Source organism: Syngnathus scovelli, chromosome 22 (genome assembly GCF_024217435.2).
Source record: "Syngnathus scovelli strain Florida chromosome 22, RoL_Ssco_1.2, whole genome shotgun sequence".
In the NCBI taxonomy this organism is placed as follows: Eukaryota; Metazoa; Chordata; class Actinopteri; order Syngnathiformes; family Syngnathidae; genus Syngnathus; species Syngnathus scovelli.
The window spans coordinates 4,355,717-4,383,183 of NC_090868.1; the positions used below are offsets into that span (position 1 = coordinate 4,355,717).

Here is a 27,467-nt window from a genome sequence, read left to right on the forward strand (position 1 = left end):
GGAGAACTTGGAGCTGTCGAGTAAGCCGCGTGTTGGAGCACACTCGGCTTACTGGATTGTCAACAAGTCGACCAAAATCGATTGCAGTTCATAGAACAGTCGTGGTTTTTCAAAAATATAAAATCCACTTTGTACTTTTAAGTTAATGTGAACAAGAACAATGCAGGTAAAAAATAAAATTGTGTTTACATGTAGGTAGAAAGAAAAAAAATTGTTTACATTTTATCAATATGTTAAATGACATTTTTAAAGAGTACAAAAATCGGGCAAAATGTCTTTCAAACTCAAAACAATAGATTAGTCGTCTATTTTTATGACTTTATTCAAATGATATGTTCATAATGTACCGGCAGTTTACTTTACCTTTGACATACAACAAGGAATGACACCGTTGTCGAGAAAAAAAAAAAAAGCTTGGGCTTTTATTTTACTTGATTCTCTTTTTATCACAGAAAATATGAAGTTGTTACAAATACGGGAAACAAAACAAGCACTCGCACGATGAGAAAAATTGTCCTTTTATTACTTTCACATCATCGCCGCACTTTTTCGGCAGCTAACTTCGCTTTACGACAGCGTAGAAGTAGGACAAGCTAATGGAGAACCTTTTTTGTGATTACCCAACAAATATTTCGTTAAATCAATCACTCTTACTTGATTATTTCATAACATATCTCGTATGGTCCGAATGCTGCACTTTGGGAGTTTCGGAGGAGTTCCTTCACACCTTGTTGGTATAAATACTTCCAGGCGCAGAACGTCACTCTGTTGAATCACCGCAGAGCCGCAGCCCTCGTGTACACACAAATAAACACGCGGCTAGGGAAAGTCTTCACACAGGCTGGTCAAATACCACCCCCGCTTCCCCCCTCCACGACCACACATGCTTAATCTCCAGTCAGAGCCAGAGTGGAGCTTTTTTTCCTTGCTGAGTCTTCTCTTGAAGCTAATAAATGAAGACTTGATATCTAAATGATTTTTTTTTCTAGTGGTCAAAAGTATGTCTTAAATTTATATGGTGTGTTTCCGTGTAGAGTCGTGAGGAAATCATTGATTGGCCGCTTTGTGTGCTTCTCGCTGCCGTCCTCAGGGATGCTCCACCGCCGTCTGTTTCCAGTGCTGGAGGACTTTCATCTCGTTGTCTGCCATGTCTGCAATCAGGTGGTCACTCCTCGGGGCTTCCTCACACACTACGGTAAGATTAACTCTCTTGAGTATTTTTGCTAACGTTTTTTCACCGGCTCAATCCAAGCCGCAGAATGATCTCAGCGCCTTAATAATGCAACATTTTTATTCGATTAATCGATGGCGTAATCGGTAGACTAATTGATTCTAAAAATATTGGATTCAATGAGCTGTTGACCACTGCCGCATTTTGTTTGCTCTCACGAAAAGCCGAGCACTCCAATTAAATCGTACGTACACTCTCATCGGCGCTTGCCGATTGCGACTCGGCTCGCTCTCATCAGCTTGCGAGCTGCTGCTGCTCCCGGCACGTGCTTCAACCTCAACGTCTGTTTGAGGTCGAGGGCTCACACACACACACACACACACACACACGCACACACTCGCACACACACACACACACACACACACTCGCACACAAACTGATTCCTGAGAGAGACGAGCGACACCGGCATAATTGCATGCGCACGCATTCTTACTTTGAGTTTCTCAGCGGAAAGAGGTCAGTGGTATTGTGAGGGTGCACACGCACACACACAGACGCACGGTCCTGGCAGCCACTGTTGTTTTGTCCCCGCTTCGACAGCCCAGCCCCCTTCCATGCCTTGTTTGCAGCGGTTCCGCTTGCTGACACGCACACAATCGGGTAGGGTGGGGGAACAACAGGTTTAAAACACACTCGTTATACATGCACACAACACTATGTCATAACAAGTTTAGTTTGGGTTGGAGACATTGCTTGATTACCTTTTTAAAAGTATTGATCAGCGTTTAGAACCCCCGCCCCCCCTTCTCTCCCGGGCCTTTTCGCTGTGTAAACGACCCAGCTGGGCGTCCTCACCACGCACCCGGTCCAAGCCAATCGGCAGCTGGAGAGGTCGACGGCATCGCCATAACGACGGTCGCCGGCGTGCCCTTGCAGTCGAGTGGCTTAGCGACCTTGCCCGGGCAGCCGTCCATTTATTGTAAATCGGTACACCGAGTTCCCGAGCAGCGCCGGATGAGCTTCTGATGTTCCTACGCTCGCCGAGTGTGAAATAATCTGACACGACGCTAGCTTGCATACCTGCGAAGGCGACTGTGGACTTTGTTCTCTCTGAACACAGCTGCCTCTAAACCTCGGCTTCCAGTTTTGTTTACTCACCTGCCCATCCGCACACGCGTGAAATTAATCATGCCGACAGATAAGCACGCATCTCATCATGACTCGTGTGTATACGCTTGTGTTTATTTTTTTTCTTCCCCCCCACCTCTTCCTCTCCGTTTCCTCTGTGTCCCTTCATTCAGGTAGTTGGGGTTTAGTTTCCCAGTGAGAGCAAGAATCCTGGACCGCACCCCTCCCCTTCCATCCCCTCCCCACTCTGCTCCCACAAAGACATGCATAGCAAGAACCGTAAGTGTGAGCTCCTCTTCTCTTGATTTATTCCCCTGCCCGCTTCTGGCTCGTCCGCATCCGCTCGTGCGCGCTGATCAGCTCAGGCTCCAAAATGTATTTATAATTGATGGCCGTGGTGAGTTTGCAGTCGCAGCTCGACCGGGGGTTTTGCAAGGACACCTTTTGACGTCGTTGTGTAAACGCTTCTTTTGTCTGGTTTCAGATAAGCGCCACAGCTCTCCCGTCCCTTCGAGGAACCCGCTGGTTCTCATGAAGGCCAAAGCCCCCGCCATGGCTGGCGGTCCCGGGGACGGCCTCCCCTTCCGGATCCCCAAAGACTACCCTCACTCGCGCTTCAGGAAAGCACCACTCGCCGTCTATCCTCCAAAGGGAATTCGGAACAAACCATGGTTAGCACCTATTATTATTTTGTTGAAATGAAAAGAGCAACTTTATCAATTCTCCGTGCGGGAGTCTTTCAGCGTCGTCGCCTCGATATTTTATTTTTACCAAAAATATTTGAAAGGTACATTTAAGGAGGCCCATTTTTTGGTTTTTAAATTTTATTATTTTTAGTTTGAAGTCTGCTTTGTTGCAGAAGGAAGCTCGGAAGGTCAGTTGACGATCGGATACATTTCGGATAATTTGCCAAGTCGGCTCGTTTGCTTTTATTGCATCACCTCTGGCCTTTGAAATAAAGTTTCGGAAGATGATGCAATCATAGCCGTTAGCTTTCTTTTTCCGCACAAATGCTGGCTTGTCCAAATGAAATGACGCCCGGCCTCTTCTTCCCTCCAGCGTCTCTCTTCCGGTCGTGAGCTTGGAGAAGATGCCGTGCCTCAGCCGAGCAAACTCCACCTCCCAAGTCCGCCTCGCCACCCCCTCGTCCTCGCCTTCTTCGTCCCCCCTCAAACACCCGCTGCCCTCTCCCACCGCATTCCCCAATGAGAAGATGCGCAACGGCGGGCCGTCCACGCCGCGCTCCTCGCCGTCGCCTCTAGACGGGCGCTCCGGCCCAGCGCGCTCCCCTCTCGACCGCCGGCCGGCCTCCTCGTCGTGCCCCTCCCCCTCTCCCGCTCACAGGCCGCCGGCTCAGCTGTCATCGCCGTCACCTTCAGAGAAGAAGAATCAAAATGGCACCAAGGCTTTTTCTTCCAGACTCTCAGGTCAGCAGTTGTGCCGTGTTTGTGCCTTCACGCTGCAGTGAATTTGTCTCCATGAGCAACTTTGCAGAGGAATTCCTGCGCTTGTGTACGCATGCGCGTCATCAGTTCACACACTCACTCATTCTTATCTCAGCAACGTTTGGAGAGCGTCCAAGCTTGAATATTTGGCTGCAGACAAGATGGCCAGAGGGAGACTTTCCCTCCTCTTTTCACACATTCTCACTCTCCCCTGCCCCCCTCTGCCAGATTTCCAATCTGTTAACTACTTTTCTTAGAACTATACTCAAAATGTCTGACTTTTAAAAAAATCTGTCCCCCCCCCTCTTCAGCTATCTTTCTCTTCTCAGGTCCATATTGTGCTCATCTTTCAGCCTTTCCTCAGTTCTTGAGTCATGATTTGATATTTTTAATAATTTATTTTCTCTTTGCTGTTGCTGTTGGCACAGGAAAAGCACAGAGGCTTCGCTAGTGTGTTTTTTTTAAATCTTTTTTTTTTTAGGGGGGGTGCTTTCAGTTCTCACTTGTTGACACACGGGATGTCATGAAAGTCACGAACGAATTTGGAGTTTAAGTCCAAGTGGTTTATTGTCAAACTAGCTTGTTCTTTTCTCATATGAGTTGCAGCAAGTAAACCAGATGCAGATGGAGAAATCGTAAATGCGCTCATTGTGACAGTCGTTTGTTTATTTTTTCCCAGGAAGAGTATTTGACCCGAATAAGCACTGTGGCGTCCAGGACCCTGAGACCAAACAGCCGTGCACGCGTTCCCTCACCTGCAAGGTATTGTAAATAACAGATGTCAATGTGTCTAAATGAATCACTTTTAAATTTAGGCATCAAATGTTCCTTCTTCTTTCAGACTCACTCCCTAACCCACCGCCGAGCCGTTCCCGGCAGGAGGAAACATTTCGATGTCCTCCTGGCCGAACACAGAGGCAGAACGAAGGAGAAGGAGAAGGACAAGAACGGCTGCAGTCCAAGTGTCACCTCGCAAGACGTCGCTTCTCCCAGCAAGCTGCACTGCCCAAACGGACGCCCTCTGTCCACGCTGAAATTAAAACTGGCAAACGCACACATCCCCAGGTAAGAAGAGGGGGAGTCTTGCTGTTCACGGTCTCCCCACCAGGGGGTGCTGTAAACGAAAATGTATGTGATTTTTATTTATTTTTTTACACTTGCAGATAAAATAAAAAAAATTACGTGACCAAACTCAAACCAGTTATAGCTGAAATCATCATTAATATAATAATTATGTTTTGTAACTACTCCAGGGTTCCAGGCACCGCCACTTCCATGCCTCAGCCTCCACCGCCAGCAACCTTTCCTGCCCCAGCACCCGTCCCACCCTCCCACCCGGAGCTTTCACCTCAGCCTTGGACGACCACATCCAGCGGGGATGGTGATCGACTCTCCAGCGACGAAGGCGACGCACCGACTCCCGAGGATGCGCACGGACCCGCCATTCACGTTTCGAACCACCATCCTCAACCTTCCGGGGTGAATACAAATTTATTTTGAAGCTGCTGACATTTTAGCAGTCAATGACATTTAATATCAGTCTGTAATTTCTCATATTTTCTTTCCCGCCTTTTCTGGACGCAGGTTTGCATTTTCAGCAGCAGGCTGATGGGACGAGGCCACTACGTGTTTGACCGGCGGTGGGACAGGATGAGGGTGGCGCTCCAGAACATGGTGGAGAAGCACCTCAATGCACAAATGTGGAGGTTGGTGTGTATTCTCCTATCTCTTTGTACAGTAGATAATTTCTTAAATCTTTAATTATACAAAGCTCATTCAATTAAAAGTATGAAATAGTTAATTAAGATGGTGACCAGGAAGACAAAGGTTAAAAGAGAATTCAAACAATATGGTCAAATGAATTGACTAGAGATGCTTGAAAGGGTAATTTTATTCTGAAATGTCAAAAATACTTGTAGAAAGGAGCAGAATTTTTTTTTTTATTCTAATCCTTAATTAATTCTAATCTTTATCATTCCAATTTTGTATCCATGTAAATATGCCAGCCTTTTTAAACAGGCAACTATTTATTTTTTGATGACATTTTAGGACTGTTTTTATTACATGTGGTTATATTCAGAATCACAAGGTGGTTCTTGGAAAAAGTATCTTTGGTCTTCTAAAAATGTTGAAAGCCCTCCCTTTAAAGAAACCTTGTGCATCTTGTTCCAGAAAGGTTCCTCCAGCTGCTGAGAGCCTGCCCACCCTTTCACCCTCTGGCACATCCCAACAAGCGCCCCCTCCCTCTCCCACGTCGGACACTTCCTCCCTTTTTACCGCTCCGTCCGGTCCCTCTTTCCCTCATGCCGCGTCATCACCCGGAGCTTTGACTTTCAGAGATGCCCCTCAGCCTCATGCCACTCTGGGCGCACCCCGCCACAGCGCGCACAGGGCCAGCCGCCCCACCAAAGAGAGAGAGGACTCTATAGCGGAAGCAAGGAGGAAAAACTCTTCCTACGCCTGCTCCTTTCGGAACGGGACCAGCGCTCACGGAGTATCGGCGGGGCCGGGTGCTAAAAAGGGACACAGTCGGGCGGGGAACGGACTTTGGGGCTACAGCGGCCACTGGCTAACGAAAGCTGACGGCACTCAAGGCCAGAACTCAAATAACAGGTAGGTGGAGGTCTGCAGCGTTTTTTACGTCAGGATCCAGTTAGAGCTCACTAAATGTCATCAAGTGCAAATTCCCCTCGTCTGCTCCCCAGTGATCTTGGCAGCACCAATATATCCTACTCATCCAGCAGGGAGCTGGCAGCCGCTCCCTCCCCCGGAGCCTTGAATTACGGGCAAAAAGCCGAGGGGAGGAAGAGGAAGAGTGCCGGCGCTTACGAAGGGAAGACCGGCAACAAGGTGAACCGGCTGGGAGCTGCCGACGGCTTCTTTGGGAACCGGAACGACAGCGAGTCCCAAAGACAGGTAGGCTATCTTTTCATTTAAAAAATAAAATGCAGCAAACCCACAGTTTAAAACAAAAAAATAGCAATAAAGGTTATTGTTAAACGCAAAACAGAAGAAAATCAAATGTATATTTAAAACGACAAAAGGTTAAGCGAAACCAACCACAAGCACATTAGCTTAATGCTAATGTATAATGTGAAACACCTTAGACGGGCTGACTGAAATTAGCATCAATGGTTAGCAACATGAACAACAGGAGCTTTGATTTTATATCCTTGCTCTTATGTCAGATTTTACAACTAGTTGCATATATTTTATATCAAAAGCTTAACAAATGGAGATTGATGAGAAAATTGCCACTTGTTTCAGTGTTAAAAAAAAAAAAAAAAAAAAACTTGCTGTGGATGAAAAGTCTTCTTTCTCCCCACAGGCCAAGTTGCATCACTGACACCTGTTTGGTAGAATGTCGGGTAATGACCCTCACCACTCATACCCCCTCGCCCTCTCACCCCCTCCCCTCACTGACAGACCCAATGGGAGCGACGTCTCCCCATTTAGTTCCGTTCCAGGCCCCACGTTCTGGTCTGCTTTTCATTCTCCGGTCCCGACTTTGGAGGACGTAGACAGGAAAAACGGAGACGGCGGAGTCCAAATGTTCATGAGGAATTATTTTATTTTCTTCCATTTTTCTAGTCTGGTCAGCTAACAAGGAACTCCTATAGGACTGGCACGTCAGCTTCGACAATATTTTTTTTTCTTGCTGTGATGTTTGCTTGACTGCAAACTTTTTCGGTTGGGTTCTAACCAGCTTTCTTGGCCCTCCCTCCCTCCTTTTTTTTTTTACTCCCCATTTTATATCAAGCCGCTTTTTACGCGGACTCTCCTCGCGGTCTTTTGTCCCGTGTGCATTGTGTACACCCAGCATGGCTGTGTTTAAAGTGCTCTTACTGCCCTCGTCCTCCCTCGCAGCAGCTTCTTCCAGCAGTGCCACCCTAGGGCCCCCTTCACATTAAAAAAAACATCTATATTTACATGAAAAAAAAAAATTAACCATGCCGTTCAATGCATCGTATTTCAATATAGGAGGAAGTGTGAACTGGAGTTGTTAATAATTTTTTTTTTTTTTTTGGGGTGCCACGTACATTTAAGGTTGGAGCGAAAGGAATAATTGACATTTTTGAAAAAATGTTGAAAATGTGTCCATATCTGTTTATTATTTTACTCTTTGGTATTTATTACGTTCCCCTTTTGTATTGAGCTGCAGGATTGAAACTATAATTTGAATACCAATAGCCTGGTATTGCCTCCCCTCTCCTGAATTTTATAATTTTATTTCCTAATCTGTGCTCCACTCTAAATAACAGGTCAAGTTCAAGTGCGTCTATTGACCCTTTTAGCAACACGCGTCTTCATACATGCACTATTTCAACTCAATTTACTGAAAGATAAAAAACGGGGGGGAAATGTTTCATCGCCATTCCCTGCAGCGCTTCCTTTTCACTCGCTCACCGCATTGCTCATCGTAAGAGGAGTAAGTGAGAATACACTATGAATGCTTTTGTGGGGAACGCGTGATGCGTGGTTTGTCATCACGTGACCCGCCTGTCATACAACAGGTGCTTTTCAAGCAACACTTTGGAGAGTCTGAATATCTCTTGACACCTTGGACAAGTGTCTTATCAGTATTTCTTTTCTTGTTTCCATTACCTCTGTGCTCCCCTTTCAACCCTATTAAAGTTTAGTGGATAGAAAAAGTCTACACACCCCTCTCGGTTTAATGCCTGGTTTTTGTGGGAAAAAACAAAGATGAATCCACTTTAGTAAGAGGGTGTGCACAATTTTGCAACCACTTTTTTGTTGTTACTCAGCCTAATTTTTTCCCCTGTTTTACAGGTTGTCACATAAATGTTAGCATTTGAACCATGTGGGGTGTGTAGACTTTAAATAGCTCATGGGGAAAACCAGGCGTTCTATTCCAAAAAAAAAAAATTCACATTCCTGATTTTGTCACTGGTCTTTCCCATTTTTACCCCACAAAAAGACGGGATTACAATTCTTATTTTTTTGGGGAAAGAGGAAAAGCTACTGAGCTGGAGAGGTGGCGACTATGTTAATAATCTGGGAGCTTCTCAACTACTTCATAGGAAGCCCGACGTGAGGGCGACATTGCGACAACGCATCTAGAAAACAATGACAAAGTTCACCGATTTTTGTACGTCATTTTCTCCGCTTGTTGTTAATGCTTCCCCTTCCTCAGTGTTTGCACTTTGTAACAAAATCTTTAACCAAGTTGTATTTATATATATATATTTGACACGTTCAAAGTTTATATTTGTACGTCTCTGGCAGTAAATAAGAAGGCCGCGTTTGAAAAGCGAAACCTCCTCCTGATACCAGCGCACTGTTCTTTTCTTTCAGGATTGCAAACTGTGCTGAAAGTTGAATGTCTGCAAATTCGCCTTGGTATTTTGTTTCACTGCCGTTCGACCGGAAGTTGTTTCGAAACACTTGTTTGAAAAGGAAAAGCTTTTTTTTAATTAAATAACTAAAGTGTGAACTCGTTGGAGAATCTTTTCACCTTGGATCTGGAATTATAAATGTGGAAGTTTTTTATGTCCGTACAGTTTTATACTGAAGTCGCGGTTGACCTCTGGAAGGTAAGTCTGCTCGTAATGGATGCACACTTGACATTGATTTTTTTTTTTTTTTAGGTTTAATTCTAAAAGCTCAATAATAATATTTTGGCTTATTTTTAACATTTTAAAATTCTCCAAGCAGCACCGACGCCCGCCCCGGCACCCCCAACACAAAACCTTCAGCCCACTCATCCTCAATGCAAACAGCATTCTTATGATAATGGATTAATGCCGGTGCTTAAGAATATTGTGTCACCCCTTTTGTAGCTTTGCTTTCATCCTCCTCTAGGAAAGACCCAAAAGATAGTTGGAACACTCGTAGAACATGTTTTTTGTTGTTGTTGTTAGTTACCACCCCATTTGTAAAAGTCTTTCTCAGTATTGTTTGCAGATTCCCTCTAGTGGTACGTGAAAGAATCGCTGCCTTCGGAGAGTTCAGTTGTTGAACTTGTAAGTATAATACACATGGTTTCTAAAAGATTTTTTTAATTGAACGTTTTAATAGTAACAAGCTCGTAAATTATTTTTTAGTCATTTATTTTCTGTAGTCCCTAAAAAAGTATATGCAAGTTGTTTGGCGCACCTGGATGAAGCCAGTTTTATTAGCATCACCTGATTTTACAAGTGCTACTCTTGTTAAACATGTCTACTTTATATCAACCTTTGACTAAAACTAGTCTAATTTCCGGAAGCATATAAGGTAAGTTCGTATTTTAGTATTATTAGCAGCATTACAGTAACTCAAGTCGAGTTGTGTTACTCGGTCAAAGTTTTGGAAGTTAGCATAACAAGCTACAGCTCAGTGATACTAGCTTGAGCTAAGCTAACAAACGTTAGCATTGCGGTCATGGTAACTTGCTAAAATGAGTCCGTTTAAGACAGTAGCACTGAAATTGGATATCATAAAAAGTTTTCTAATTGTGTATTTTCAGTTTACAACTTTTGTGTGCCCTGTTTGTTTCTATTGTGCCAAGTTCTCAAAATGTGAATTGTATTTTTAACCTCTTCTATTTCAACCTTGTCCATCACAATGAAAATACTTTAAGTAGATAAATTCGCATGATGTATTAATTTTGGTCTTCCTCCTGGAATGAAATTAAAATAAGGCCGGTAAAAAAAAATGAAATAAATGATAGTTCCATGGAAAATGGTCAGTTTGACGGACCAGCATATAGACATGAATCAAAACCACAGATTATTATTATTTTTTGTAAATAGATTGGTAAATGAGATGCCAAAAACCTTATTTAGTTCATAGGATTCTCAATTAAACTTCAAATCAGAGCAATGACGTCGACTAGTGGATTAGTCGTTCAACCTGTTTGAAATTCTATTTGATTTTTTTTTTTTGTTTTTATCATTTAAATCCAGGCTGGAATCAGTACTTAGAGTAAGTACTTTTGTTAGCTCTGACAAATCAGTTAAAAGGGGAGATGCCACAAGCACGATTAACCGACTTCAAGTAACATCGATGCACAGGAGTAAAGTTGACTAGATGATTAATCAGCTCAATCTGTTACATTTAACCTACTTAAAAGTGTGGAAATTCTATTAGAGAATTGTTTTTGGGGGGTTGCTTGAGGTCTAAATTCAGTTGATATATTAAAGAATAACACTTGTTATGCTATACTTTATTTTAGTTGAATCATAACTTCTGATCTTACCAATGTTTTTCAGTCACCTCTGACTTATTGTCAGTAAAATCAATAATACACAAGTGGAACGTTTTTTATTTTTTATAAATATTATTCTTGACTAATCTTTTTTGTCGTGCCACAACTTTGCGCATATAAGTACGTTTAGTTTGATTTTGACGTACAGCTTAAAGCGCCCCGTTGGAGAGTTCGTGTTGTCAAAGGTTCGCTTGCGCGTTTTGGGGGCGACACAAATTTGGCGCTAGACGTGTGTGGCCTTTGGATTAAAGCTGCAAAGAAATCAAATGGGATCGTAACGACGACGCGTCGTTGTTCTTTCATGTGTTTGCTTTTTCTCTTGATCAATTCTCATCTGTTGTCACCCTTGATCGTCTGGTAGCCCGTGTGGGACGGGGGGAAGAGGGTGCACCTTTGCGCAGAGGCAGCCTCGGCGCCCGAGAGGCTCCTCTGGGTGCACAAAGGCAGCGGCACGCAGTGCAACTTCGCACGGCACGAGCGAACCAGCCACGCCGAATACGCTCCGGATCGGCCGAATCGGCTCGCGTAGCCTCCTCGACACAACACCCGGCAGGAGATACACGGTAAGCAGTCGTTTTGATGCGGTTTGGCGATGCACGGAAGGCTCTCGGCGCCTCCGCTTCGGGCTTCCCGAGCCTGCTTGTTTTTGCAGAAAATGGCGTCATCGCCCTCGTTTCTGCCCGGCCGCGGCGAGCACGCTTCCATGGGCTTCGGGCAGCCCAAACACTCCGCGCTAAGCCCCGCGGGATGTGCACACAGCCTCGATGGCGTGTTTTAAGCGAGATCGGCGACCGAAGCAGAGGCTAGCCGACGCTTTCGTGCGGTGGAAGGACGCGCAAAGATGGAAGGGTCACCGGTTCTGTGCGCCAGGCTGCTGCCTCTTGGAAAAGGTGCTGGAGCTTTTGGCGCATATTAGCACCGCCGTCGTGGGGCTAAGCCAGCCCGGGCGGCCTGGGGCGCTTCCGTGGCGTTAACACCGAGGTGGATGTCGTGTTTATTCGGTGTCTGTGCGTGCTTTTATCCGGCTCAACTCGTCTTTACGCCGCACTTCCCAGCCATGCTGCAGTCGCTACGAAGGGGGGCCTCCACCACGATGGCGCGGAAGGTGCGTTTCGAGCCAAGCTAACACGCTTTTTGTCGCTTCTAAACGCCATTTTAGCGACTAAAAGGGGATTTTGAGCACGTTTGGTGACGGGGGGAAATGCGGGCCGTTGCGGGAGAGGAAACAACCCCGCGCGCTGACTCGCTTTACGCAAAAATACGAGTGGGGAGAGTTTGCACAAAAAGTGGGGAAGTCCGACCGCTGCGCAAGCACCTCGGTGGCGCTGCTGCTTTTTGCGCAGCTGGCCCAACCGCCAACCGTGCACCGGCCAACCTTTTGTAAATAGTTGGGACTCTTGGTCACAAAAAAAAGGGAGCACAATAGTCACCGCGCCAGCCCCCTTTATGGCCCGTCAATGCGCTCCTAAGTCCCACTCGGGCTGTCCCCCCACCGCCCCCCCACCCCTGCCGGATCAGGCAGTGCATGCGTCCTAGCGGCCACCACGGCGAGGCCACTCGACTCACTTTGCATGTTTCCACTAGACAAGCACACGATCTATCGCGACATTTTAGCATCACTTGATATACGCCTTGAGTTTAATTAAAAAAAAAAAAAGAAGTAATGCATCCAAAGCGTGCGTGATCTGATCATCCGGTTCTACGCGCGACCACAACACGGGATGTGTCATTTCTAAATCGCCCGGTTGTATTTGCGTCACGGCCCTCCCGTTTATGCAGCCGGGCTGGAGCGGCTTTGCACAATGCGCCCGACCGGCAACACCCTCCAGTACTCCGGTATCGGAAGTATCATCAAGCCGGAAAAGAGAGCTCGAAAGCCGGCCACGGCTCTATACCTCCTCGCCCTGTATCGAAAGCGAGTTCCAGTTATCTCAAGTGAGCAGGCCGGCCAGAGCTGAACGGTCCACCCTTTCTTTTTCTTCCTCCTCCTCCCCTCGACCATTCGCGTCGTGGGTAGATCACGCGTGGATCGTTAGTCCCCGTAAACGCGCTGGGTAAGGGGAAGTCACGCGTGGGTTTGTTTGCTTCCACCACCGTGACGCGCCGCGCGTTACCGCTTGTGTTTTTAAACGCCACCAGCGTTTGCATTGCTTGACTTACACTCGAAGTAAAGCGCCCTGAACTTCGTAACCACCTCAAGCGAGAAGTGCATTTTTTTTCTGGATGCTTTGCATCAATGTAAAAGTCTACACACCCCTGTTAAAATGCCTGTTTTTGTAATACTGAAACATGGGATGGAGAAAGTGGAGAAAATATGGCATGTCAGGAAAAGACGACTAGAAGAGCAGCGATTTGTTTGGGGCTAATCAGAGGCACTTAACACACAGCTTCATCCCAGTTATTAGAGGGTGTGCACACTTGTGCAACCACATTGTCTTGTTTATTTTTGCTTCCCCTCCCAATAATTTCTTTTATATGCCAATAATGGCGGAGAAGAGATTTTGAACAGGGGTGTGTAGACTTTGTAGATTTTGTGAACACCGCAGGAAGACTTGAACGTGATGCAAATACGGGTATTTACTATTTTATCTCCTCCCTCTCTTGTTTTTATCTCAATCGTCATTGCTTTTAATGAAAATGAGCTGCTTGTCTGTCGGTTATCAGACACTGTTGACAGGTTGTATATATATCAAGTGTTGTCGCCGGAGCAAACGTAAACAGATGGAAGATAGACCGAGTACGTACGAGCAGTAGACGTCTGATTGCATCTTTTGTTTGGAGATTTTAAGCTGTGTCAGTAAACTGTTTTTTTCCCCCTTTGTAAACTGAAGATAAATTCAATATTGGCTTTTGGAGCACATTTGGAGGTTATTTTTAATATTAAATCGAGCAATTATGGCCCTTCAAACATTGGGTAAAATAATTATTCCATGTAAATCTATATAAAAATCTTTCTGTCCTTAAATATGACTTAAGGACGTTTTTTTGATTATTTCATGCATTACAGCATTTTTAAAATTAATCGGGTGATTAATTGGTCAAAAAAAATTGACATCGGTTCTAGAGTGTGGCATCGCTCCATCGGGAAGAAGTCCTGTCTGGATTTCTTCTCCATGGCCACCGGGACGCACCGACTGCTTCCTTCTCGAGTCCCTGACCGTTTGCACGTCGTCTCTCGGGGTTTGTGTCTCGCCTCGCCGGCTTAAACCGCGCCGTGGATTATCACTGAGGATGCAGCATCACGTATTTGCTCATAAATTATGTAACTGGCAAGACTTAGAGATGGATTTGGGAGACACATTTCAGCATGATCTCGCAATCAAACCATCCATTTGCTAAGACTGGAGACGGACGGTCGACTGGCTCGGAAGGGTTTGTTGAGGTTAGGTTTGTAGGGTCGTGTGTTGGTCGGTTAGCGGGATAAAAAAATATTCAAGATTTCCGCTGAAATTTGGAGATAAATGGGTTCCTTTGTGTTCAGTGCGAGAGTGCCTCAAGCACTCAAATGAACCCACTTAGTGTCAGTTTGAGTTACACATTAAAATACTGCTGACTTACTTCATTGATGTCATCCTTTGTTTGAGCTATTCTTGAAAGAAAGAAAAAAGAGAAAAAACTGTTGCATGGTTTCTCAGTATCCTCTTTTCTGTCCTTCCGGGTAACAGGTGTCTTCCCTGTTGGAGTCGGAACGAAACAACTCAACTTTTTACATTTTATGGGGGAACAACAACATTTTAGTAGCAGCTTTGTCTCCCTCTAATGGACTTTTCTGTGAACTACAACGATAAACATGGCTGACTACTGTTTATTTAAGCTGATTCTTTTTTTCTGTTTGATTTCTACTATTTACATAAACAGTTTGCTGATCTTTTAGCGTCAGCCGGTAAATAATCATAAAACTATAGCGTAATCACACAGGTGTTAGCTATCTTTGTTTTGCCAATTCATCACTTTTATTGTTATAATTAAAAGTGACGCGCAGACACAGATGGTGGATGAAACGGGAAGGGGGGGGGGTAGCTGGACTGGTTTACTAGTTTTGATGGTAGTAGAGACACAATGAATGCTGTTTAATTGGTAAAACAATGTGAGCATCTGTATTTAGTATAAATTATTTATTTTACACTTATATAGTGCATTGTACGTCCACTAGAGGGAGACATCAGTCCAAATTCACATTCAGGGTTGTTGATGAAAAAGCTCAATATGAAAATCTTAACCTGGGACACTTTTATTTAATTTTCTGATGACGAAGTATATTTAAAAAAAAAAAAACAGATCCACTAAATTTTCCAATTCTGTTGTCATATGTTACAGGTGAAGTCAGCGCGTCGGCACCATGGTGAAGACCAAGTCAGCCGGGAGGAAGAGCGCTCACACTGTCCGCCAACAGGTACAGGGGAAAAAAAAAAAGTCTAAAACTGCACCAGAAACCTTCGTTCCTCCATACATTTATTTGCCACAACATAAGTCATTTGCTGAATCCACGCCAGTTCCGAGTCCAGTTGGGCCACTTTGCGCCGTACTGATGTTCAGCAAGGCGCCACAGTGTGGGAGTTGTTTATCCCCTTTCAAGGGCAGCGGGGACGTGCTGCGTGAGAGAGACAGACGAGAGGGGCAGTGAGAGTAAGATGATGAGGATAAATTGGTGGGTGGAGGTGGAGAAAAGATCAGGCGGGTGCAGCCGATTTGGTACACACCAACGCACGCTCATGTCACTAATCTACTGAGGTGTGTGTGGATGTCATGAGGTTAACTTTCACCCCCTGGATACGAAGGATTGATGACATTACATGCACGGAATTCATTCTAGGTCAGACTAGTCAATTTAGTTCAGTGGAGCGGAATGCAGCCGATGAAATGTGTTTGTCACTCCTAGTTAAAGTTAGCCGTTAAACTGTTGCATAAAAAAAAAGTGCACTAAAAACCAACTGCTAGCTTAATGCTAACATGTAATCCAAAACACCATAAACAGGCTACCAAGATTAGCATAAGCATTTTGTGATTATAACCCTCCTCACTTGGTTTTGTTTATTTTCCTCGTTGGTTTAGTCCCCCCAACCAGATGCGGAGGAAATTCCACACAGTTCGAACACGGAACCAACTCCGCCGCCGGAGTGCGTCTCTGACAACCTCGGCACTCCCCCTCCTACCGAGGCAGCGGCTAAAAGTCCTCCAGAAACCCCAGCGGACATCCTGGCAAAGGGTGATTGCTCTGCCCTGGCCAAGCCGCTGTGGAAGCCCATCCCCCCTCTGCTCCCAGAGCCCGACAAGGGACCCGCCCCCGACACCCGGGACCAGAGCTGTCAGACCGAGGACTGGCTGAAGCAGACCACCCCTGGCACTCACAGCGCAGGTAACAATCGCCCAACTTTCTGAAATGATGAATGGCCCCACTTAGAAGTAACAAAGGGTCTCATTGTTTTGTCTCTTTCAAGGTCACTGCGTGGAGCCCGGAGATCCTCCTGTGCTCCAGCAGCCCCTGCACACCTCCAAATCTGGAATCCATCAGATTATTGAATGCTTTCGTTCAGGTTTGGAACACACATTCACACTTGACCAAATAGTCATATACTGAATATGGAATGAGTGGAATCGTAATTCATAAAATCAAATGAAATAAAATGTAAAGCCCGTCACAAGTCTTCGCTAAGCCGTGATAGTGTTGGTTGCTCTTTACAGAGGATAAAGAATATATGATATGAATGCTAATATCGCAAGTCTTATGTCATTTGTAAGGCTGAATGATTTTGTCTCTATTTGAATAATATCACTTTCATCTTTTCTTTTTCACTACTTCAGCACAGAACTTATCGAGGGGCACGGTTTGATTTTTTTTTTTCCTTAGTTTTTCCAGCCTAATTGCTTCCTTGCAATTTTTAAATTGCATTCTGCTACACTGGGCTGTCGCTTTGAATTTGATTAATTGTTCAGCTCTAATCTCAAGGCACCAATTTTTACACGGTGCACGATATAGTAACGCTCATCAATTACAAAATGGCCGACACGCTGTATCGGTGCTCTAATTTCCGACATCGTTTTTTGTGCGTGCAGGCACCAGCCAACTGAGGCACATGCTGCTGAGGGAGGTGGACACCATCTTTGAGTGTAAGGTGTGTCGAAGTCTCTTCCGAGGCCTGCCCAACCTCATCACACACAAAGACTACTATTGTTTGTCACGGCTGCCGGAACACGACGGTGAGCCTGACAGTGTCAACGTTATTTAGATGTAGCGTACCTAATGTTTTGTCTCTCAACTTTCGACTTGTGTGCCTTTAGGCGATGACCGACAAAGCGCGGCCCTTCAGGATTTGACAGACATCATCTATCACAGAGCAGACCGACCGGACTATGTCGTACGACTGGAGCCCATCCAGAGCACCAGCAAGGCCGTGTACCAGTACCTCACCACCGAAGAGGAACTGGCTCGGTATCCGTCGCGAGCGCCCAGGTACTGTTAGTGGCGCCAGAACTGACTTGTCGTTTCTTCATCACTGACATGTGGCATTCTCCAGTGCCAGGGAGAGTCCAGTCGCATGGGAAGGAGAAACTGGGGAGGCTGACAACAACCAGACCAGCCAGCCCCGTGGTCCAGAGAGCCCAGCGCACAGCCAGGGTAGGAAGAGGTGGGAGGCGGAAGAGGAGGAGGCGAAAGAAGCGGCACCACAGCCTGAGGACGAGGGATCCACTAGTGGGGTAGGTGTTGCAAATCACACGTCAAGGTGAGGTTATAATAATGACATCATCAAGTCAGACCTAATGCCAGTTGTCCGTCCAGGTGGAGGACGTTACGATCTCGTGCTGTCTGTGCGGTCAAGACTTCAACTCGCGCCGCAGCATCCGACGCCACTGCCGCAAAATGCACAAGACCAAACTGGAGGAGCTCCGCAAGTTCACCGAGACGCGGACGGTCCCGACGAGCCTGCTCTCGATGGTGAAAGGTTAGTCCCACTTGTCTTCCGTTTGTGTTTTTTGAGATAACTAAAATGTGGTCTTATTGTGAAGGTCGGCCACAGTCACTGAGCACACCGCCGGGAAAGTCGTGCCCCGTGTGCCTCAAAGTGTTCGCCACCAAAACCAACGTGCGGCGCCATTTTGACGAGGTGCATCGCGGTCTGCGACGGGACACTATCACCCCCGCCATCGCCTCGCGGCCCGGCCAGCCACTCTCTCTGGAGGCCACCCCACCCAAGAAGGGCAACAGTGCCTCGCCGCCGCGAAGCAGCAGCTCCAAGTCAGGCCCTGTCACCGCCAAAGCGGCACCTCTGAACCAGAACCGCGCAAAGCCTCAGAGTCAACCTCAGACGACATCTCAGAGCCAACTGCCGAGCCGCTGCACGCTGTGCAAGAGGAACTACAGCTCGCAGGTTAGTCTTGGTTGCCCTATCGTACGGTGTTCCACAGGGTTCAATTTTGGGGCCCCTGCTGTTTTCACTGTATCCATTTTTAAAAATCCTTAAGGCTACTTTTGGAACCCTGTAAATCTGTTGTCGATCTAATGCGAAGTGTTTGTCTCTTAGCTGATGTTGAAAAGACACATGCGCATCGTCCACAAGATATACAGCGTCAAAAGTAACCGATCAGTGACCACGTCAACTGCTACAACGCCAACTCCACCTGTGACCAACACCAGCAGCAGCAGCAGCAGCAGCAGCAGCAAAGTGCTGCCTAGCAACAGTATCCAAGTCAAACAAGAAGCGGTTGAACCCTTAGAAGAAGACGAGCAAGATGAGGAAATGGACCAAAGTCCACCTGCGTCTCCCACTCATAGCACCGGATCGTCAAAAAGTGCCGCCGGGCTCTCGGCCACCCTGAAAGTCAAGGAGGAGGAGACGGCGTGGAGCCCCAAGGCGGCAGCCGGCACGTCGTCCGGTAGTCCGGCGGCCAAAAACAAACTGTCGGTGGGCTTCGACTTCAAGCAGCTCTTCTGCAAGCTGTGCAAACGCCAGTTCAGCTCCCGTCAGAACCTGTCCAAGCACATCGAGCTGCACATGGACGGCAACGAAATCTTCATCAAGTTCTACCGCTGCCCACTTTGCCGTTACGAGTCGCGCCGCAAGCGGGACGTCCTGCGTCACGTGACAGTGGTGCACAAGAAGTCGTCGCCTTATCTGGCCAAGATCATGCCCAAACTGGAGAGCCGGGCGGTGAAGAGGCTCGCCGAGGCCGTCCTCAGCAACACCAACCCCAAGAAGGCTGGCAGCAGCAGCAAGGGGGAAGTCAACGGACGCCACACCTCCACTACGTCCTCCCCTTGCCCGTCACCTCCCGTCACCCGCAAGCAAGACGCGGCGCCGCCTTCCACCTCCGCCCGGAAAACCCCGGAGGTGCCGTCCCCATCTCCCGCCCCCTCGCCGCCCGTTACGCGGAAACAAGAGCGTCAACAAGCCCAACCTCGGCCTATCAGCCCCCCAATGACCCGCCGCAGCGACAAGCACTCGCATCACCGCAATCCATCTTCCGCCTTGCCGACGAACACCCGCCGCCACGACGCGCCGTCCGAGAGCGGCGGCACTTCCGGATCAACCTCCACCGAAGTCCGAGTGACCAAGAACTTCTCCTTGCACGCCTGCGACCAATGTGGACGTGCCTTTGCAAAGAAGGTACGCTCACATTTTTCACTTTTCTTTTTGTCCTGACTTGAATCAGAAGCAAAACAATTTGATGAATTGACATCACAAATGCCATCACACTGCAGCGCCTCAGGAGCACCTTTCATCCGTCACATTTCTTTTTTTTATTATGTCACAAAGTTCAGATCTTTAAAAGAAATACTTTAAAAATTATTCACTCTCCACATACCATCTTAGATGAAATGCAAATGTATTTCTGGGTTAAATAAATCAAATTGTGCTCAACAAATGTACTGGGCTGGATTACAAAACAAAGTTTAAGCCACTGTTTGAATATTTAATTTGGCGATTTCTTTTACTTACCACAAGAGGGAGCCTGTGAACCAAAATCACATTTTCTATGTTTAAGCCACTAAACAATGAGTCCTATTTTGACAACATTTATTATTTTGTCTGTTTCCAGTTGTACCTGGAGTCTCACAAGCGAAGTCACCGCAACGCAGCAACGGCAGCGGGCAGCAGGAGGAAAGGAGTTAGCACACGTTCCAAATCGCTAGTGTGGTAAAGAAGAAATGCACCGTAAGAAACCAGTTCTCTGCTCCTCCCAAATGTTTCCTTTCTTTCCCATCGCGCCCCCTTCGCCTGTCCCCCCCGGGCCAAAACATTCACCACACAAAAAATGTGAGTGCGTACTTGAGCTAGTGGCTTAAGAGGTGCGTTTGTACCCCTTTATTTATTCCCCTCAGTATGTAGAATACAGGTCCCGTGAAGAGCTGAGTCAAAACGTTTCCCAGCTGTTTCCTTTTTGTGAAATGGAGTTCTTTGTCTCGTGCCTCCTTTTTCCTCCGGCCGTGTTTCCTCCCACCTTCCGTCTCCTGTCTGCTCGGCTGGCACAATGCTCGCCTCGGGAAGTCGATTGAAAATGCGGACCACGAAAGAAACAAACAAGAAGAACAGGGACAAACTTCCACCTATTTTTTTTTTTTCCCCCAGGAGAAATACATTTTTAATATTTTTTTTCTCTAAAAGAGGAACTCCAGAAGAAAGCAGCGTGTAGTGCAAAAAGTGGCCAGAAGATGGTGCTGCTACCTATGAAAACTTTATATTCTGAAAGAACCATTGATGGATGAAGATGAACAGCCCCCCCCCACCTCTCTTTTTTTTGGGGTGAAAACGCACCCATTCAAAACGTCAGTTCGTAAATTATATAAAGAGCATATGTGTATATATACATATAAATATATAGGTTATTTCCTTACATTTAAATACTGAGATAATCTGTAGCATTTCAGTTAGAAGAAGTCTAAAGATCTGAAGGTTGGATTACAAAATGCGACCAATGTATTGAGTTCTTGCCACACTCCTTACATTTCTACTTTTGCCCCCCCGTATTAATTATTTAGTTAAATCAATTTAGGTGGTCAGGTAGTCTGCAAAACACTGGCGAGATGAAGACCAAATGTAAATAATGTTCGAAAAGAAAGAAGCCAGGAATGGAACAAAGGTTGGAAACTATTTTTACACAATAGATGTGCGAGTCAACAAGTTTGATATGAGAAGGGTGGAAATATAGGAATTATTCTTCCTCGTTGGATATGTTAATATTAATTGAAATAGGTACAATAGTTCATATTCTATGTCTGACAGGTGGAGCTTTTTTTTTTTTTTTTTTGCGAGCGTGTTATGAGAATTAAAAAGTTTAGCCAGGGAATAGTTTCTTTTACATGTTGTCATTTTAAGGTATCTTTCAAATGTTCCTAGAATGTACAAACCACACACAAATAAACGTTCAAACTTTTAAGTGGGACTTTCGTCTGACTTTCTTTTGTCGCTCTCAGGTATGAATAATAAAGCCACATCCATCATATTTGTTTATCTCTTTCACAGACAGACTTCATTTACCGTGACTGCGATTGCTTTTGCCCATATTTCCATTTTCTCGTTTGCCTGTCATTTCCTATTCGACGATATAGCTTTGATTTATTTTTGTGTGTCGTGAAGTCATTCTTCTGACGTTGTCAAGCGTGATGCGAGGAATTTGTTTTGGATCAAATTTGAATATTCCTCCATCGTGTATACATTGCAGGGCAAAGTGTGGATTTGAATGGAATTTAAAAAAATAAATGGATGGACAAGGACACTATGTTAGAGGTGAAAATGTAAATATTTTGATTTTGAATTTAACTCGTAAGGCAAAATGGTATAAATATTTTTTTAATTTCAATACGTAATGAGATATATTGATTAAAACGAAATTTTTAAGCCTAATTTAAAAAAAAACGCTAAATTAAGGCGACGAGACTTGTTGCAATGGCATCTTTTGGCCTCAAGATAACGCTAGTGTTACATATTTCTTTCCTATAGGCGCAGCGGAGTCCCAACCATCAAATTGAACATGTTGCACTCCGCCCCCCCTCACCTCCCCCCCTCACCCTCCAATCAACACACAAGCGAACCCCCGTGGGGCTCCTCCAATCGCGTTCCTCGCGGCTGATCAAATTGTTATTACAACGCAGATGGGATGCGCTTCATTTATTTTAATTCCACTCCCACACCAAGATCCATGACGCTCCTGTTTCTCGCGGTGGGCGGTGCTTATGACAATCAATGGGCGTAATCGAAAAATATTGACTCAAGTTGAGGCAATCAATAGGGCGGATTTGACATATTGACGCGCTCGTGTAAAATTGTAACATATTCTCCCCGTTAACTATCTAACCTATCAACACGCATCGATAAACTTGATTGACGTTCGTGCGGCTCAATTGAGTTCCCAGCTGTTGACGTAACGCGTGAAACGAATGCAGGTGTTTTCTGATTATTGACGTGTCGTGACGTAGTCTGACTCTCTCTCTCCGTGTCGCGCGCACGCACTCCCTCTACCTTCTCGTGGCCGCGCGCACGTTTTGGGGGAGCGCTTGATTGAGGCAGCTGCGCTCGTCCCACGGACGGTATTTCGTTCGATATTTACCTGTAAACACAAGCAAGGAGCACTTCTAGCAACATTTGGGCGTCTTCAATTACGTTTTTTTTTTTTTTAAACTGTCGTGGATAAGGATATCACACTCAAGGAGGACTGCTTTATTTTTATTTTTTTTCTCTTGGAGGGACCCCCGCACGAGAGAAGACTGGAAGTCCACTCGGGGAGGATACTCCTCATCTTCCACACTCTGAAGACTTTAAGGTATTTTCTTTCCTCCATTCACATTCCACCAGTGACTCCAACATTACCATTCTTTGCGTCGTGCGTGGGTAACAGAAGCCCACCTTAGAGCTTTCCCCCTCAAAGGGAATATTGCAGTGGTGTTTCCTCATCTTTCACAGAGGATGGCACTGTCTCATTTAATGAGACTGCATGCAGATCTTATGGGACCCTATATGAGCTGCATAATCAGATTATGGGCGAGTATTTTCCATTTTTTTTATCATATTACCTGTCATTGTTTCTATTGCTGAGAACTTATATTGTTGTAACTGTCGAAGCTTCCTTGTGTAATATATGAGGGTGGAGTGTTGGTCATTATTCAAGCAGTGGGACCCGTATTTTTTATCAATCAAAATAAATTAGTGAATTGGTTCCAATTGAATTTGCTCAACTGGATTAAATCATTTTATGGAATAAGTGAATCACACCAACGCTTTTAGTGTTAGATTACATTAATCAACATATTGTGCTTCATCTCAACTGCATCCTCTTCAGCTGACACTGACAGCAGTGCTACTAGTAGCGTCTGGATCTGGCTGTTTTCAATTTGGCACATCGTCTCCGTAAATATGATGTAAGACATTTTCCTTGGGATAATTTGATTTAAAATGGTTTCCTCTTACTTTCTTCATTTTGTGTCAACAAGTTTTGTTAATTGTTACTTGTGTCATGTTTGTACATGTGGGACAGGAAGCAACTCTGTAAATTTTTTTTTTACGCATTGAGTTATTGCTTTGGGTCTGGTCGTATCTTGCTCTCCCACCAGATCATACGTCACAGATGCTAGAAAAAGCAGCGCAGATAAAACAGCAATGAATGGTGGCGAAAAGATGAGAATCCGATCCGCAGCAGTAACACCTGCTGTGATTTGGAGCGAGGGTGGGGTTGTTTCTGGGGGGGGGGGGAGGGGGGGGGGGGTTGCACCGTTGGGGTTTGGAGGACTGTCACTTGCTGAAAAGAGCAGCGAGCTCCCCGGAGACGAGTGGAGGCCTGCGCAAGAGTGATGGAGCGATGATGGAGAAGAGGAGGCGGAGGCAGGGACGCGGGGGGTGTAAATAAGACAAGGGACGAGGGGCGGGGGGGGGGGGGATGCCGGAGTCTCGCGGAGGGAGACGGTGGCGGGAATAAAAGAGGACAAGGTAGAGTGAAGCGACAAGTGAGCCAAACTCACCGCTGCCAGTCCGATGAAGAGGGACGATGAGTCAGTCACGCACTTGTCTGTTTGGTTTTTGTTGGATTTCAACATGAAAATGAAATTTGGATCAGTAGAAGAATCCTCTGATGAAAGTTTAGCCAATCAAATTGTATCCATTGGAATTTCCAGATTCTTTTGTTGTTTAATACAAAAATCAAATTTAATCCCATTTTTTTCAATGAATATTCATGTTAAATCTTTATATTTTTGTTGTTTTGCAGTAATTTGGTTGTTGGCAGTTCCACATGTTTGTGTATTCTAACACAATAGGATTATCATATCGTGACATTTGATCCGCCCTGGAAAAAAAAGTGTTGAATAAACAAAATCGTGCTCAGGGTCTAAAATTGTACCGTGCTAGCAGATCTGGCTAACCTACATAAAAGCGGCTTCTTCATCATCGCAGTCCGTTTCCCTCGTATGTCCTGTCGTGGTTTTGACCTCATTCCATTCACAGGCGAGGAAGTGATGAATTAATTGGGACACAATTGAATTAGAGCTGGATCCGCAAAACGAGAGCCAGAGTGGAAGATATTCAGGCTGCGACTGGAGTCTTAAACCTATTAGGAGCCCTCAAGATGAAATTGGGCACGGGTACTTTTTCTTGAGATGCCAAGTGGTTGAACTCCCATGCTGGATTAGCCCGAAGATGTGATGAAGAAGTCCCGAAAAGTTTCAAGTCCCTCATCGGTGATCTGACCCAAAGCAAAAATTCTCAGTTATCGTCATTTATTTCAAGGATTTCCAATCGGTGAGCTGTGAAAAATCAGGTACGCCCTGGGAAATTATCCAGTTCCATTTAATTGGTTTGAAAAGTTTTTATTTGCTGCAAATAGTGTATCGCAGAAAATCACCGAGTAATTAACGTTCACGCTAAAACGATCTGTAATTTAGTAAAACTGCCAGAAAATGGTGGCAGTTTTTTTTTTTTTTTTTGGGCTGAATGAAGCTCCTCAAATCCAATTTGTTTCCGTGACGTCAACCTGCCACAAGGTGGCACCAAAGCAAAAAAGAGCTTTGTCTTTTTTCGATACCACTTTGATACTGATACCCAGCACCGATACCATTTGTACTCTTAAAATTTCCCCAAAAAATAACGTTAATTTTTGAAAACATTGGAGAATTAATTTTCAATGTTAACTAGCTTGAAACGCTAATGGGAAAGACCCAAAAATAAACATTCATTTTCACTAGTGCTTTTTTTTTTAGGACGTGTGCAGTTGCTATTTTCAAATACTCAAGATGGAACTTTTGGCTCAAGCAAAGACATGTTTAATTTTTGATTTGTTTGCCTTTTTCCCTGTCCATTGCCCATTAACGCTACTTCACTGTGAGAAAATGGCAGACCCGTTCCTTCATTTCTTTGGCTCCAAGGGTAGCGCTGCGCTCCTAATTAAACCACAGAAAGCGGCTAATTAGCTTAGCATTGGCAGCCTGCGGGGCTTGGAGGGGCGATCCAAAAGCCATTTATCATTCATTCACTCTCTGCGGGCAGTAAAGGCAAAACAAGCACAGTTATTTCTTTGACTTGCAAGACTCTTTTGCAACCGGGCCATTTGTACCGCAGCTACAAAAATAATTAATTGGCAAATCAGCACTTTTTAGGACGCCCATAAATAAAAGACGTCCAGTGGCCATCACCCAACGAAAAAAGACAATCCTTTAAAAATCCGCCATTTGACCCATGAACCCTAATATAGCATATCTTCCTGTAATATAGTGAATTCAAAACTTAAAACTGCATCAGTGCAATAAATAAAACAAGTGACTGTGGATTGGGCCCACCCAAAAAAAAAAAGAATAACTCCCGAGGGCCCGGGCTCATGAAAGCATATTAGCACTCGTGTCATGTAGGAGCCAGTCGCTTTGTCACAAGCAATTTTCAGCGCCAGCCACGGCGGGGTGATGCCAGATATTATGACTTCCTCGCAGGGACGGAGGTGCGAGCTCCTTTTCGTGAACCCCAGCTGCCAACGGAAACACGCCGACACGTTAAATCGATGTGTTTGATTGAACAGGTGCAACGCCGTCTGTTGGAATCCTCAACGTCACAAACGCTCATCGGGCTTTTTGGCGGGTTCTTAATGATGCAAGCATACGCGGCTCATTGGAGCCAAAGTGAGGGGAGGGAAAATATTTCAGTAGGTATTTTTCACGGAACCGCGGAGCTGCCAATGTCGACTGGCAAATACGATCGGCCTTACTTTGGCGCCATCTTGTGGCGAAGAGAGATATACGCCGCAATATTATGCAATCTCGAAGTAACCTTTTTAGGGGGGGCGTCAATTTCTCATGGAATTTTCCTATTCGCCTAAGGGGTCCGTCTCAATCCCACTGCAATTTTGTGCCAAAAGTTTCAGGTTCATATTTCTCAGCAGAATTAAGACTCTCTTCTTCTGTTTCCCCCACCAGGCTCGACTGAACATGTGACCAGTGGACAAACGGCCGAAAAAGATTATTATCCTCTAGATGCGTCTCGTTTGGAATATGACTCACTCTTGGGGCTCAGCTAGCTTCACCCCTTGGCTCCTCCCCCACACCCTTGTCAACCAGTAGAACCCCCCCCCCCCGCCCTTACTTTTGGAATCCTTAACCCTTCCGCGATCGCCTCCAATCATGGAGCCTCAATCGAACCGTCAGCCGCAGTCCAACCCCGTCGTCTTTGTCCCGCTGGCCCTCTTGTGCGTTTGTCTCCTTCCCGTCGCCCGGCCACAGCGACTCCCCATCGACCCCCAGGCCGCGCCGGAGTATGCCCACTCCATCCGGTTGGACGGCGACATCATCCTGGGCGGATTGTTCCCGGTGCACTCGCGGGGAGACCGCGGCACACCTTGCGGGGACCTCAAGAAGGAGAAGGGCATCCACCGCCTGGAGGCCATGATGTTCGCCATCGACTTGATCAACAAGGACCCCGAGTTGTTGCCCAACATCACGCTGGGGGCGCGGATCTTGGATACCTGCTCCAGGGACACGTACGCTCTGGAGCAGTCGCTGACCTTCGTGCAGGCCCTGATCGAGAGGGACGGCTCGGACGTGCGCTGCGCCAACGGCGACCCGCCCATCTTCACCAAGCCGGATAAAATTGTCGGCGTGATCGGAGCGGCGGCGAGCTCCGTGTCCATCATGGTGGCCAACATACTGCGCCTCTTCAAGGTAAGACCAAAATTTCATTTCTCGATTTTTATATCTGTCTGACAGTTTAGAGATTGATTGAAAGCTCTCAGTCAGCCGTCAGCAACATTTCGTCTACCCATGAGTCGTTGACAAGTTAAAATGTAGTTGTGGTTTGTGGGAACTCTGTTATTGTGACAAGCAAGTCCAGTCTACTCTGCAATTTACTTTTCCACACTGACATTGCAGAAATTACTTCTTGGCAATGTTAGGCTGTTGGTTATGGAAGCAAGATGGTCAGTATTTTTCTAAATCTGTATTTGTCCCGTCAAAGACTGGAAGTGATCATGTCAAACAAGTGTGTCCGGATGTTCTCGGCCAGGAACTGTCAGATGCTCAAGATATTCTCCTGGTTGTTCTGCTGCAATTTTC

At 45.8% G+C, this 27,467-nt stretch overlaps 3 protein-coding genes across 8 annotated transcripts in view; all 3 read left to right on the forward strand.

The window, feature by feature from the left end:
- The first annotated feature begins 1,090 nt into the window (after nt 1–1,090).
- atxn7l1 (ataxin 7-like 1) lies at nt 1,091–9,199 on the forward strand. 2 transcript variants are annotated; one of them, XM_049761257.2, is made up of 11 exons: nt 1,091–1,195; nt 2,473–2,578; nt 2,784–2,970; nt 3,359–3,726; nt 4,424–4,506; nt 4,586–4,809; nt 4,998–5,223; nt 5,329–5,450; nt 5,917–6,357; nt 6,450–6,660; nt 7,073–9,199. In XM_049761257.2, exons 2-11 carry the CDS (start codon nt 2,563–2,565, stop codon nt 7,088–7,090), a joined length of 1,896 nt encoding a protein of 631 aa, XP_049617214.1. In that variant the 5' UTR covers nt 1,091–1,195; nt 2,473–2,562; the 3' UTR covers nt 7,091–9,199. The 2 variants fall into 2 exon arrangements, with proteins under 2 accessions (XP_049617214.1, XP_049617217.1); XM_049761260.2 differs by having other exon boundaries at nt 2,477–2,578.
- A 25-nt stretch (nt 9,200–9,224) lies between these two features.
- On the forward strand, nt 9,225–21,325 carry znf800b (zinc finger protein 800b). Of its 4 annotated transcripts, XM_049761241.1 has the most exons (12): nt 9,225–9,728; nt 11,313–11,514; nt 15,269–15,344; nt 16,004–16,307; nt 16,390–16,485; nt 17,006–17,149; nt 17,231–17,402; nt 17,467–17,647; nt 17,730–17,892; nt 17,957–18,318; nt 18,472–19,554; nt 19,988–21,325. In XM_049761241.1, the coding sequence occupies exons 3-12, from the start codon at nt 15,291–15,293 to the stop codon at nt 20,087–20,089; spliced, it is 2,661 nt and encodes an 886-aa protein (XP_049617198.1). In that variant the 5' UTR covers nt 9,225–9,728; nt 11,313–11,514; nt 15,269–15,290; the 3' UTR covers nt 20,090–21,325. The 4 variants fall into 4 exon arrangements, with proteins under 4 accessions (XP_049617198.1, XP_049617199.1, XP_049617197.1 ...); XM_049761242.1 differs by lacking the exon at nt 11,313–11,514; XM_049761240.2 differs by lacking the exon at nt 9,225–9,728 and having other exon boundaries at nt 11,018–11,514.
- Nucleotides 21,326–22,080: 755 nt separating this feature from the next.
- grm8a (glutamate receptor, metabotropic 8a) overlaps nt 22,081–27,467 on the forward strand; it is an 86,435-nt gene continuing 81,048 nt past the window's right edge. Inside the window, exons 1-2 of one of the 2 annotated variants that reach the window (XM_049761236.2) lie at nt 22,081–22,708; nt 26,337–27,077. In XM_049761236.2, coding sequence (XP_049617193.1) covers nt 26,541–27,077 — 537 coding nt within the window. In that variant the 5' untranslated portion in view covers nt 22,081–22,708; nt 26,337–26,540. The remainder of the gene's footprint in view (nt 22,709–26,336; nt 27,078–27,467) is intronic. The other variant, XM_049761237.2, reaches the window with a different exon arrangement.